The 13764-nt window shown below is 38.8% G+C and overlaps 2 protein-coding genes across 2 annotated transcripts in view; both read left to right on the top strand.

The window, feature by feature from the left end:
- Window positions 1-5546, top strand: part of LOC108368486 (uncharacterized) — a gene marked incomplete at its 5' end in the record, with an annotated part of 30214 nt that extends 24668 nt beyond the window's left edge. Inside the window, one exon of the mRNA XM_017623335.1 lies at window positions 5532-5546. Coding sequence (XP_017478824.1) covers window positions 5532-5546 — 15 coding nt within the window. The remainder of the gene's footprint in view (window positions 1-5531) is intronic.
- A 6326-nt stretch (window positions 5547-11872) lies between these two features.
- Window positions 11873-13518, top strand: LOC108368489 (spermine oxidase-like). The gene has a single exon (XM_017623336.1). It carries the CDS (start codon window positions 11915-11917, stop codon window positions 13355-13357), a length of 1443 nt encoding a protein of 480 aa, XP_017478825.1. The 5' UTR covers window positions 11873-11914; the 3' UTR covers window positions 13358-13518.
- The last annotated feature ends 246 nt before the right edge of the window (window positions 13519-13764 follow it).

The following is a 13764-nucleotide window of genomic DNA, read 5'->3' as shown; positions in this document are numbered from 1 at the left end:
AAGCTTTAGTCTTTTACATATGTTCGGAAACACGCATTGCTCGAGACATAGCTAAAACATTTTAGCGAAAGCGTCCGGATTCTCTAAGATTCAAATTTTTAATGCCTTGTATGAGCCGCCTGGTACTTTATTGTCCCCAACCATCTTAGCGGCTTTTATTACCTACTCTGTCGTCAGTTCAGCCAACTCACCAATGTTGATTGACTTAAAGGGTTTGCCGGCAGTTTTAGGTTGAGGAAACAAGGTCCGAATAAGAAACGCTAGGTGGCATCGTTTGGTTCCTTCCCCACTCCCTCTCTGCTTCTACCCTCCCCCTCATCCATCCGGCATCCACTCCTCTCTTAAGGGCGACAGAATGGACAGCTCGTCCATGCCTAAGTGTGCTTCCAACTACGGAGGCGTTCCTCTAACTTGACCCAGCCTACCATCTTTAACCCCCCGCAAGTTGGAGTACGGCCTTGTGTGATATTAACTGCTTTGTGTCCTAGAATCTGAGATAATCCCCACCTCCTTCTGTGGCAACACACATACCAAGAGTTGTAATCAGATTGAGACGTTTGCATTTATCAGAAATGCCCTACAGGGTCGCAGCATATACATACGTTTGTATATTAGGGTGGTAAAAAAAAGTAAAGTCGGAATTCTAATGCTCTGACCCCCTAGGATTGTTCGACATCGAAAAAATATATCCATATTTTTTATTTTGAAATCTAAAACATATTTAGAGGTCGCTCAAAGCGCTCATAGTTGTCAATGTACTTTATATGGGGAAAAAACAACTTTTCGTAGAAATGGTATAGAATTCTTGAAAACCAAAATTTTTCGATCGGAAAACTCGGGTTCTCTTCTGGAGACTTCCAGAAAAATACCAAATTTTTTATGTAACCAATTTATAACACTAAAGATTTTTTTATTGGTCGCCGTTTTACAACTTTTATTAAAAAAATCTATCTTTAACAGTTTTTTTTTTACTTTTATTTAGTTATTCCTCAAATAACAGTTATTTCTAATTTTTATTTTATAAATCCAAAATAACAATTATTTTTGCTTTTTTATCTAAATAATCTACAAATAACAGTTATTTTTGATTTTTAAATTATATGTCTCAGATAACAGCTGTCGAAGACTTTTAATTATAAAAGTCATAAATAAAAATCAGTCAGTGACTTTTACTTTTAAAAGTCTTCAATATAAATCAGTCACTGACATTTATATTTTTAATCATTCTTATAAAAGTCATTTGTAGTAGTCGTCGTAGTAAACTTTTGTTCTCCAACACCTTCTTAACTGCGAGAAATGATACATGACTTTTATACGTATGACTTAAAAAATAAAAGTCGGTGACTGATTTGTATGGATGACTTTAAAAAGTATAAGTCACTGATTGATTTTTATTGATGACTTATATAAATAAAAGTCTTCGAAAACTGTTATCTAAGACATATAATTTAAAAATCAAAAATAAATCTTATGTGCAAATTATTTAGATATATAATAATAATAGATTGGCGCTTACACATATGTTAGTGTTTGGCCGAGCTTCTCCTCCAACTTGTGCCGTGCGCCTTGATATTGTCACACAAAGCGGAGGGACCTACAGTTTTACGCCGACTCCGAACGGCGATTGTATTTTTATGAGAAGCTGTTTTTCATGGCAGAAATACACTCGGAGGTTTGCCATTGCCTGCCGAGGGACGACCGCTGTTAAGAAAAACCTTTTTCTAAATTTTTTGCGATGTTGCTTTGACCAGGGCTTGAACCCAGGTGCTGGTGAGTGAAAGCGCGCACTGCTTACCACTACACCACAGCAGCCGATATTTAGATAAAAATCAAAAATAATTGTTATTTTTGGATTTATAGCAAAAAAAAATTATTTTTAAATTTAATTCTCGGTGAAAAAAAAAATCGACTGGTATGTATCACTTAGCTGTAGAACATTTCCTTCATAGTGAATTTTTCAATGACAGTTTGCACCACTAACTGTTATGCTCGGTCCCTGTTCTCCGATATAAAAATATTGATTTTCCAAATTTCAATACCATTTTTCAGAGAAGCTGTGTTTTCCCCATATAAAATACATGGAAAACTTGAAGCGCTTTGAACGACCTATTAATAATTTTTGATAAAAAAATAGGGGTATATTTTTTCGGTTTAGAACAATCCTAGCTGTTGAGAGCATACAACCTTTTCACATGCATTTTCGGACCACCCTAATGCACATACTTTGTATAAACATACACACAAGCGTACGTAAATATCTTCCAATATGCCTTCTGGCAAATAGACACCACTCTAACAGTTCAGTAAACTTAGTGTAGCGAAGCGACAAATGTTGGCAAAAATCAATGTTGCATAACTGATTTCTTCTGCTTTCCTACATTTACTTTACCATGGCATCCATACATATGTACGCTTCAATGTCTGGCAATGGCTTTTCAATTTCGCTAAAAAGCACTGCCACATCAAGGAGCCGCTCAACCCGTAAAAACACAAATACATCCACATCAACATACACCGGGCGCGTGTGCATTTACACCTTCAGTAATATCGGCTCCCAGCAGAGTTTTTTCTTTTACAAAACATATCCATTTATGGGTATAGATACCTACATATGTACATACATATATACTTAAGTGCGTCTACATCTTTACCTCATTTAATGTTTAGTCGTCGAGGCATTCATCCCTTTCTTTGGCTGGCTGGCTGCTTTCATTGCCGACAAGCATTTTGCCCTTCTTCTGCATTTTTAATCTTTATAAATTTTCCCATGCAACCCATTTCGGTGCTTTTCATTTAGGATATTTGGGATTTGATTTTTCAATGCTGCGGCAAGGTAAGAAAGTTATATATATATGCACATGAATGTGTGTGTGTATGTATGTACCATCTATAAAATAATTTCATTATTTCCCTGCCTCCTTCTCTTCCGCTTTTCGTTGGTGTGTGCGCGCTTATTTTTCTTGGCTTTTTTTGCCAGAATTTTTTCTTACTCAGGTTGCATCGTTAGAATTTGGTTTTGTTTCAACGCTAGATACGTGTTGCCATTAGTCGATTTTACGTTTTTTTTTTTACGTGTGTAAATGAAAAATTGCGCCTTAACGAGACGAATTTTTCTTTTCGCACACCGTGACTGTGTACTCAAGTGCCGACTGAAGATTTGAGGCATTGCGTTGAATCTTGTTTTTTTTTTTTATCAGGACATAGCACTCGATTTTTAGTACTATTTTTGTTNTTTTTTTTTTTAGTTTTTATGACGTAGCTAAGGTAAGTCACCAGTGCACAATAGGAGTAGCGCCAGAAGCGCAAACAACAGAACGAAAGTATGAGAAGAATTCAACAGGGCAGTATGAGAAGAAAGGGACTTTTTAGAATACATTTCTTTTTTTGTTGATGAAAGCGCATTTTATTTTTTAACTAAGTCTCCCAGGGCGTTAAATTTAGTACAGAATTCTTAAAATTTTTTATATCGCCTTAAAGTAGACGTGATGACCTCTTCATCCGATGAAAATCTCGTACCGCTGATGCATTTCCTCAGATAATAGGAACCAGCAGGTGGCATGCATTTTTAGGAATGGCTGAATCGCGCGGCAGGCTTGGTAGTGATCAAATATGTCCGGAGTCCCCGCTTATAACCTTAGGGCAGGCAGCTAAATGAACTACTCTACTAGTCATAAACGCGTTTCAGCGAACAATAGTATTTGAAAAGATATTCAGTATAGAAGAGTACTCAACATTAGCACCCATGACTCCAGGGCATATGTCTCAAATGCTATCGCAAGTCGGCCTAAGCCCTACATACAATCAGGGAAGATCTCAGGAGCGCAAAAAGAGCATTGAGAGAACAGCTCTTGCGCTGCTCAACAGGGCTACCTCGGCCAAAATACTTACTTGGGGGATACTCAGTTTGCCAAAGGAGAATTTAAGAATTGTCACAAGCTTTCTTGCAGGACACTGGCGCTAGAGCTTCTCAAAAATTACTTTGATCAGGTTTTTTTTTCGTTCAAAATCTCGAGCTGAAGGAAACTGTATACCTACGGTTTCGTAATCAGAAATTAGTTAGGAATTAATAATTAAAATTAAAAATATGAAGGCTCGAAATCTATTTTGGAGCTATGCTACCCTGCATTTTTTTTACTTAGAATTGCCAGTAGAATACTTCAGTCGCTGTAACAAAGGCGGCTATATTTTTTAAGAACAAATCGATCCGTCCTAATGTACATACGTAAAATTGTATTTCTGGGATTATGGTTATTAAACTTACCCATAAGGACGAAAAGTTAAAAATAAAATCTTCTATAAGCAATCTGTCTATCCCGAAAACGGAACTAAAGATACGGTGCACAAAAATTTTGGAACATACATTAGGGTGGATCAATATTTTGTTTTTACTATGCGCGTATAGTATAGAAGAGTTCTACCTGTAATTGTGACCAAATTTCCATAAGAAAGGATGGGTTTGGAGTTTGCCAAAATGCGAAAAAAAGTTTCGAAGAAAATAGGAAAATGTTCACGTTGGGCCCTTCGGATGGAAGTTTGGAAAAAAAGATAAGTGCAGAAATTGATTACACATACCAAAAAACCGCCTTAAAGCATGTTTTTAAACAAAATGTAAGTACTTCTTTAAGACACTACAACAAAATCCTAAGAAACCTATTTTCGAAATTTGGCAAATTCCAAATTGATTTTAGACCCATAGTTTCTTCGACAAATTTGCTTAAAATTGGATGTAGAATCATTCTGTGCTATATGTGCGTAGTCGGAAAAAGCTCCTATACAAATTTAACCACCCTAACATACATACGAATCTTTTATTTCGGCTCAGATTGCACTGTATTTCGATATTTCAACAATTTACACACAGTAACTTAACTTCAAATTGAGTAAAAAAAATCTCAAGCGGTTACCAAACTAAGCGCTTAGTTATGTAGGCAGGAAAAGAAAATAAAAAAATTTAAACAACAACTTAACAAGACAAATTGAAATCCATTGTGGAGGAAAATACGAATTGCTTGAAATTCCTGCTACACACTTGTCACATGCAACGTTTAAGCCAAATTGTGCAAACATCAACACCAACACCAACAGCAACATCATCGTCAAATGATGCTCGCAACAATGCATCAGCTTTCGTTTAACGAATGAACACATTAAATGGAAAATATGCCAGGAATTTGAAGCTTCAAAAAATTTGCTGTACCAGCGCAAATATGTTAGCATCACTTAGGCCGCGGCTAGAAGAAAATCGGTCAACAAACGGGGGGAGGAGCAAAAAAATTCAAATTAAAGTAGGCATTTGTCGACAACATTAAAGCGCTTTTCGGTAGATTGTTTCTGCGCTCTCTGAGTAGAGCTCTTTGTTCTAGCCGCTTTAGTTGATAAACAGCTTGTAATGGATTAAATCACTTAATTGTAGCAAATTTTGTTGTTTATTGTTGTTTTCGTACATCGGTACTTTTGTTTTGCAGCGCATAAGCTTCAACTGCGTCTGGGCTATACTTATTTCCTTTACATTTTTTCTATGTTTTTCGCAGCTTACATTGTGTTGAGTTAAAAGGCGTGAATTTGTATTGTGCGTGTTTTGTAATTTTAACACAACAATGCAACAAGAACAAAAAAAAAACAATAAGTGTATGTGTGTATGTATGTTTACTATTAAACAAATAAAACAGCCTTTTTAACCCAGCGTAATGTTAACCTGCCTCTGCGCTTAAGAAAAATGGCCCAGTATCTAAAAAGTCTTGCTCACTAAAAGTGGCGTACTGGTTACTTAACAGCTCAATAACACCTCATGCGCTGAATTCTATTGACCTCGAAATATTCCTACGACAGTTGCATCTACCTAACCGCAAGGACTCTGTTCTAGGACTGTCCCTGCAGTAAATTTCCCTAAAAACTCTCTTTGGAAAATGTCTCTGCTTTTGCAACAAAAACATCAACCTCGCAATCAATATATCGGACTTGCTATGAGATGATGAGACCAGTGTTAGGTTATCCTGGCTGCCCTCATTCGAACAGGAAAAGGGCACACTTAGGCCACCATGGGCCCATTGTGATACATTTGAGACTCCTAGCGTTCCTCCTCCTACCTCAGAAATTGAACCAATTTGTAGCTCTGATGAAGCGCACAAAATCGTAGATACTGGCCGAATCCAGTTCAGCCAGACACTCGAAAGAATAGCGAAGGAGCGCGCGTCGACGAGCTCTTGCCAAAGCGGGACAGTGGCACAGGTAACGAATGCTCCAAGCTCTCGATTTCCTCCTCATCCTGACAGCGTGGGTCCCCATAAAGCGAAGTGCCCGGTGAGAATTCCAATAACATGGCGGAGCATTGGTCGCTCCAAACGGAAGAGAGGGCGAGATCTACGCTTATCTAACCTAGGCCAGATGTGTCTCGCTATCCTGCACGTGGGCTCTGTGGACCATCTTACATTTGCCCGTTCGATAAAGTTATTCTGCAGCCAGAGTTTATAGGATGATAGCGGAATACCTGCATTACGAGCGGTACTGATCGCAGGAAGTAGGGTTCCTTTCCGAGCCAGCTCATCCGCAACACAGTTGCCCGGTATGACCCTATGACCTGGTATCCATACAACTTGAGTAAAGTAACTCCTTGGCAGCTCATTTAGACTACGTCTACATTCCATGACAATCTTCGATGTAGATTTGTCACAATTAAGTGCTTTGATAGCTGCCTGGCTATCCGAAAAAATAGTTACTGCATGTAGATTAGTAGGAAAATCGACCAGCCATCTAGCAGCTTCGTAGATTGCTGTTAGTTCAGCCTGAAAAACGCTACAGTAATCTGGCAGACGAAAGCTGAGGCTAAGTGAGAGTTCTTGCTAACGCAAGTGGAATATATCCCACTTCCTACCTTCAGGTCTAGCTTGGAGCCATCGGTGTAGATGTAAAATATATATATTTTTTACAACACGGTGCCTTTTTGATCGTGTGCGAAATTTGCTGTGGTTGACTTTACAATTTAGCAAATACATACTTAGGTACATAACTACACAGATACGTACATAGTTGTATATACATATGAACACAAATTTCACACCAGTTGCAGACTACTCAAGAAATGTGTAACTTAGTTACCAGTGTTCTAACGATACCATCAAAATTGTTAATGTAGGTTTCAACAGTACAATTTCATTATGTCTTTGAGATTTCGTGCAAGTAATTATTTATGGTGCAAATAGTATGTGTGTATGTTGTGGCGCCCGTAGCAGTGAGAAGTGTGAAACTGTAAATAAATTGTTGACGCCAAATGAAAGGCAAGCATGTTCTTGCTTATTAATGCCGCATTAATGTCAAATTCTGTTAGAAGGGAATAAAATAGATATACATATATACAAGTGTATGTACATATGTATATACATGTAGGCCAAAATAATGATTTAATAGTTGGTTACTGAATTCGACCAGCTGGCATAATTGCGATGCATTGAACTGTAAGAGATTAATGAACAAATTTACGCATTTAAATTATTATTAAATTAAAAATAGAGCTCTTTAAAAATCCGGAAAACACATACATATGTAAGAGCTCAACCAGCCTACTGGTAAGACCTTGTATACCATATTAGTAAGTTGGATCCCATGGTGGTTGACTCATATGGCAGCGTCATCTTTCCTCTGGGTTTAGCAGAAGAAACTAAAGTTTCAATGATCAGGCATTTGTTTATCCGATCATACTTTGTGCGAATGCAAGCACCTTATTAACTCTGCGCCGAGCTGCTTGAATAGCTCAGCTGGAAGGCCATCAGCTGCAGTAGCTTCGTTTTTCTTCGGTCTTGAAGTTGATACTCGTACCTCGTCATAGACGGGTGGTGGGACATCGACTTCATCTTCTTCGGCTGGTGGCTCTGCATTAGCAGGATTGAAAAGTGTTGCCTCCATAATAACACACTCAGAACATCGGTCACTCGCTCGTTTTGGTTATTCTAACAGCAACCCAGTCCACTTTCTGTCGGCCAGAAAATACGTCCGGCTTGCCCCTTCAGCTACTATATAGAGCACACAGATGTACATACATATGTAGCTCCTGTTGCACTCGAAGTTTGAGTCAAGGCTGCTGTTTAATCAAAGTCATCAGAAGGACTTTATCCACGAGTTTCATACTGACCTTGCGACTGTAACTAAGAGCAATTTGGAGTTTGTTAGAAAAGTTTTTGGCCATCAATCATCATTTATCTCAGACCACATTTTCGACTAATAGTTACCTTATAGGCCCGCATAACACTAGTCTAGTGTTTATTAGAAGTCTTATCTAGATGAAAGTTCCAATTATATATTGACTGGCGATGATGAAATATCGCATTCACAAAGCATGATGTCCAACCCAACGTCCATGCCCTCGAGAAATTCGTAGGCAGCTTTATCGAGAGCTCTATTAATAGTCAAGAGGTCGCACAGAGTAAAATCCTTACACTCGATGGTTCTAACGATCTCGCCTATTAGGCACTATTAGACCGAATCTTTTTATTTCTCTTAATAGCTTTTTACTTCCTGTGAAATATTGTTTACGTAAAACTGAAGTAATTCGAGTATTTAGGGACAAAAAAAGCTACATAGCCCATGATTTCTTAAATAATTGGCTATCCGATGCTGGAACACTTCATTAAAGTTGGCTAAAAGGCAGGTTCCTTAGATCAATTGCTCATTTTCAAATTGCAGTGCTTTAAATCAAGGACTCCATACATACGAATAGATATATGTATATTAATAGTAATCTAAGTGCTTAGTGTTTTTGTTTTGCTTTCGCGACAAACTGCTCATTATTGCTCCAATCATAACTTTCAGCGACGATTGCTAAGTCAGCAGCTATAGATCTCATTGTTGCTGTTGTCAGTGTGCTGTGATTAAGTATTTGTGTCTTGTGAAGCTGAAATGTTATCATTGCTGCATCGCAAGTTGCTGGCAATAGAAGCATAACCCAAGAGTAAATATATGTGAGTAGTTAGCTAATAGGAAACTGCAGCAATTTTTATAACTTTCTTGTGTTGATGACGTCTACATAAACGCTTTGACATCATTTAGTACATACATACACGCTATATAAACTTGTGCGATTGATTGCTTGTTGTTGTTACTCGCATAATTACTAGCAACTTGCTGACAACTTGCTGGCAACGGCAGCTTGTAAATAAATTTTGAAATTATTTTACAGAAAATATTTTAAAAGGAAAGGAAGCACTCCTGCTGATTGGAGTTTTTTTTTGTTGGTGTGACTTACTGTTGCTTGGTGTAACTACTCCGGGATATGTCCTCGTAACGTATTTATGTTTGTATGTTGAGGAAGCATGACACTGTATCCGAAAAATTTTAATCGTTCATCTAAGCGAAGCGAGTTCTTTATGACAGTTTTCGCAATTAAAATGTCTACTTGATGGATGTATGGTTGGTGGCTTATGTGACGTACTGTAAGTTAACTTGTAGGAACATTTTCTCTATACCTTATAATTAATATATACATTTGTATTTTATGCTTTATGTCTTATACCTTATACCTTACATCTTACACCTTTTATCTTATATCTTATACCTTATATTTACCTGATATCTTATATCATACGCCTTACACCTTATACAACATACCTTATACCTTATAATTTATAGCTTATACCTTTTATCATATACCTTGCATTTTGTTCTTTATACCGTATCCATTTATTTTATACCTTGTCCATATACTTCATACCTTAAAGCTTGTAGCTTTTCCCTTTTACTTTATACCTTATACCTGATAGGTATCTGAAAATTATACCTTACATTTTATACTTTATGCCTCATAACTTAAACGGTATACCTAATAGCTTTTACCTTGTATCATGTACCCTAAACTATATAATTTAGATCTTACACCTTATAAAACATAATCTATATCTTATACCATTAAAGTTAAATCGATGACTTCAGGCCAATCAGTCTGACGTCGTTTCTACTGAAAACGTTTTAGAGGCTGCTTGACCCGAACATAACGAGCGGGATTCCTCGTAAAGGAAGGTCGGTAGAAACCGCCCTGACCGCCCTGACCGCTCTGACCACAATTGTGAGGTGGGTAGAAGCTTTCACTCAAAAAAATTTTGCGGTAGGAGCCTTCCTCGATATCGAGGGGATTTTTAATAGTGTCCTGCCGGAAGCAATAGCAAAGTCGTTGGATAAGCGTGGGGTTGAAGTCAGTCCCATTCGGCTTATCCCAGACTTGCTGCGTGACAGGACTGTCATGACCATATACGGCAGCGTTTGCGAAACTGAATGGCTGGTTTGGTCGAGGGGTCTTATGTGGAGAGCTTTTCATCAGTACAAAGTTTCAGGTTTCCGGACTGCTGTAGTGTATTTCAGGTGGAAGTGACTGCTATTAAGAAGGTGGTTGAGCCGCTGCTCAGGAGAGCGATGACAGTCAGCGAGGTAGCCAAGCCATGCGGGTTCACTAGTACTTAGTTAATATACGAAACTGTTTCTCCAAATTGACTGCCTTCTCATAGAAAATAGTTGAATGTGGCGAAAGTTGTCATTAAATTTACTATATACTGTGCATTGAAAAATCATAAAAATTGGCCGGATTGTATTACTAATACGTCTATGTACTTGTATCTATGTACAATCTTATCTTCATACAAACAACTTTTATGCCTAGAATAAACCTAAACAATTATAAATAAAAAGCAAACAAATGTATGCATTACCTCATTGACAAGAGTCATATGTCCACATTCCCAAAGGGCGCTGAATTGATTCCGATAAGCATTGATAGCTCTCCACTTTCTCGCAGTTGCTTATACAGGGTGATTCAATAAAAACGCAGATATTCTTTTATTAAATTTATAACATTACACATACATTTTAAAACAACAAAATTTTTTTCGGAAAGATTTTTTTTTCATCAAGCTTTTTGTTCTATGCAGGGCCGGCGAGAAGGGGCTGAGGGTGTCCAGGGTCCCAATTTGAACTGAAAGATAAAAATATATTTCTAAGTTGACAAATTTGATTAAAACTTTTGGTAAAAAGTTTTTTTTTTGAGGGGGCGGGGCCCGGTTGCGTAATTAGTACCGGGTCTAGGTTTTCTCCTAACGGCTCTGAGTCTATGTCATTTATATGTAAAGCACAATATCCTTTAAATTTTACATGTTTCTTTGCCATATTGCAGGCTGTATATAATTCAGCTCTGGAATCATCTCGGGCTTATTGTCGTAAACCATACTTTTCATGTAGCTCCAGAGAAAGAAATGCAATGGTGTTAAACCGCAAGATCTCGCCCACTATTTGACCTCGTTGCTTTGCGAGGCATAGCGTCCTGGGAACTTCGTTCCCTTATTGTCCAATACCATGTCTTCTAATTCAGGTCCCAAAATAGTTTTTTCGTGTCACGACAACGTTCTTCTAAATAATCTTTCCAAATAGTACGGTCTGATGACTTCGACGGCCCAAAAACCACATCAAGCGAAGAAACATGGGTAAATCTTCTGCACCAAACGGCTTATTGTTGACTCAGATGGCCGATTATGTTGACCGAAATGCACTTTTTGCAGAACGACAATTTCCATGAAACGTTTGGATCACTTTCACTTTGATCAACTGACTGTCGCTCCATGCCTAAGTTCGCCAAAACCTGCCTGAAAAAATAAGCAAAAACATTAACTTATCAAATGTCAAAGATCTGCATCACTCTTGTTTCACCCTCTATAAATATGTATGCGTGATGATATGAACCACAATGTAGAGAATCCATTAAACTTATGCTCTATGAGTACGCTCTTTCTGGGGTATGAGCGCCTCCGCTGAAAACTAGCTAAACGCCAGTTGCTTGCCAAGTGCTGAGCTGTTACAAAGTTAGTTGGGGATCTTACGCTGCGGCTCGCTGGCACTACTTGATCGGCAACAACTGGTTGGTCAGACAAGCAAATCGAAGGCTATGGAATCGGCGCGTATTGTGATAATCGGTGCCGGCGCGGCTGGCATAGCGGCAGCGACACGCCTCCTACAGTCCGGCTTTGAAAATGTGTTGTTGCTTGAGGCTGAAAATCGTTTTGGTGGACGCGTACATAGCATACCATTTGCGGATAATGTGGTCGACTTGGGTGCGCAATGGTGCCATGGGGAGAAGGGCAATGTCATCTATGAGTTGGTAAAAGACTTGGATATGGTGCAGCCGACAAGCACGTTCTATGACGACTACAAATGCGTGCGTTCCAACAAGGAAATACTCTCGAATGCAGCCACTGACGTGCTTAAATCTGTCGCCTCCAATTTGACAATGTCGCACCAGCCGGGATTAAAAGATTTCGAAGGCTCCTTGGGTACATACTACACCGAGGTATTTTGGCGTAATCTGCCGCAGACGCAAGCGTTCGATAAGACAGTGGCATGTGAATTTTTCGACAACTACAAAAAAATGTTGAGTTCCATGGATGGTGCAGATCATTTGTTCGAAGTTTCTGCGCGCGGTCAACTCGAGTATTGGGAATGTGAAGGCGATCAGCAACTCAATTGGAAAGGTAAAGGTTTCCGCAGTTTATTGCGGCTACTCATGCAAGCACGGAAAGACGATGTAGCTGATTTGGGCATACTTGACGATCGCATACGGTATAACTCACGCGTGCAAAATATCGCGTGGAGGGAAGTAAATGGCGACATACGCATACGACTTTGGAATGGTGAACTAATCGAAGCTGATCATGTCATCTGCACTGTATCGCTGGGCGTGCTTAAGGAAACCCATCAGCAAATGTTTACGCCAGCGCTGCCGCCTGCCAAATGTCGCCCTATTGATGGACTCAAGTTGGGCACAGTCGATAAATTTTTCATGGAATTTGAAGAACCTTTTGAGCAAAGCGATTGGCCTGGCTTTTGCTTCCTTTGGCGCGATGAGGATTTGTTAGAGCTACGCAACTCTGTGAACTTTTGGTTGGAGGGCGTAATCGGCTTTTTTCGCGTTACTTGTCAGCCACGCTTGCTTCAAGGCTGGATAATCGGTTCGCATGCACGTCACATGGAAACGCTAACTCAATCGGAGATTCTCAATGCTCTGCAGTGGCTTTTTGAAAAGTTTCTTACTTTCGAAATGCCAAAGCCAGTGAAATTTTTGCGCACACAATGGTTTAGTAATCCCAATTTTCGCGGCAGCTATTCATTTCGTTCGATGTATACCGAAGAGCTACGCACAGGTAGCGCGGATTTGGCTAAGCCGCTGACGGATGAAAGAAGTGGAAAACCATTGCTGCAATTCGCCGGTGAGGCGACGCATACAAACTACTATTCGACGGTGCATGGCGCGGTAGAGAGTGGTTGGCGGGAGGCGAAACGCTTAACCGACTATTATCTGGGTGAAGTGGTGGCGAATCTTGAGATAGGCTGAAGTGGTTGTACATATGTATGTAGATATTAGTTAGCGATACTGTTGGTAATGGTGGAGGTAGAAGAAATGATTTACTTATCAGCTGTTGAGAGCATTTGAGCGACTCTGCCTTATTGTTGTACTATTCTAATTACTTGATTAAATATTTTTTATAATATATTATGTAACTGTTAGTGTTGACTATTGAACCACTTCTTTATCTTTTTATAGATTCAGTAGTTGATACACAGGACGGCTAGTCACATTCTACTTCCAGTTTAAGAAAAAACTTTACTAAGATTGAAATCTCTGTTGGCTTAGAAGCAACGGATTTGACATCGTTCTTTGACTATTTGCAATATTTTTTTTTTAATTAAACCATTATATTTTAATGTTGAAATGCGTCCAAAGTTTTACGTTTTTTTTTT

Source organism: Rhagoletis zephyria, unplaced genomic scaffold (assembly GCF_001687245.7).
Source record: "Rhagoletis zephyria isolate East Lansing unplaced genomic scaffold, Rhagoletis_zephyria_1.1 Rzeph_scaffold_03142, whole genome shotgun sequence".
Classification (NCBI taxonomy): Eukaryota; Metazoa; Arthropoda; class Insecta; order Diptera; family Tephritidae; genus Rhagoletis; species Rhagoletis zephyria.
Note: the sequence above shows the minus strand (reverse complement) of the source record. Positions and strands in the feature narration are given on the sequence as shown.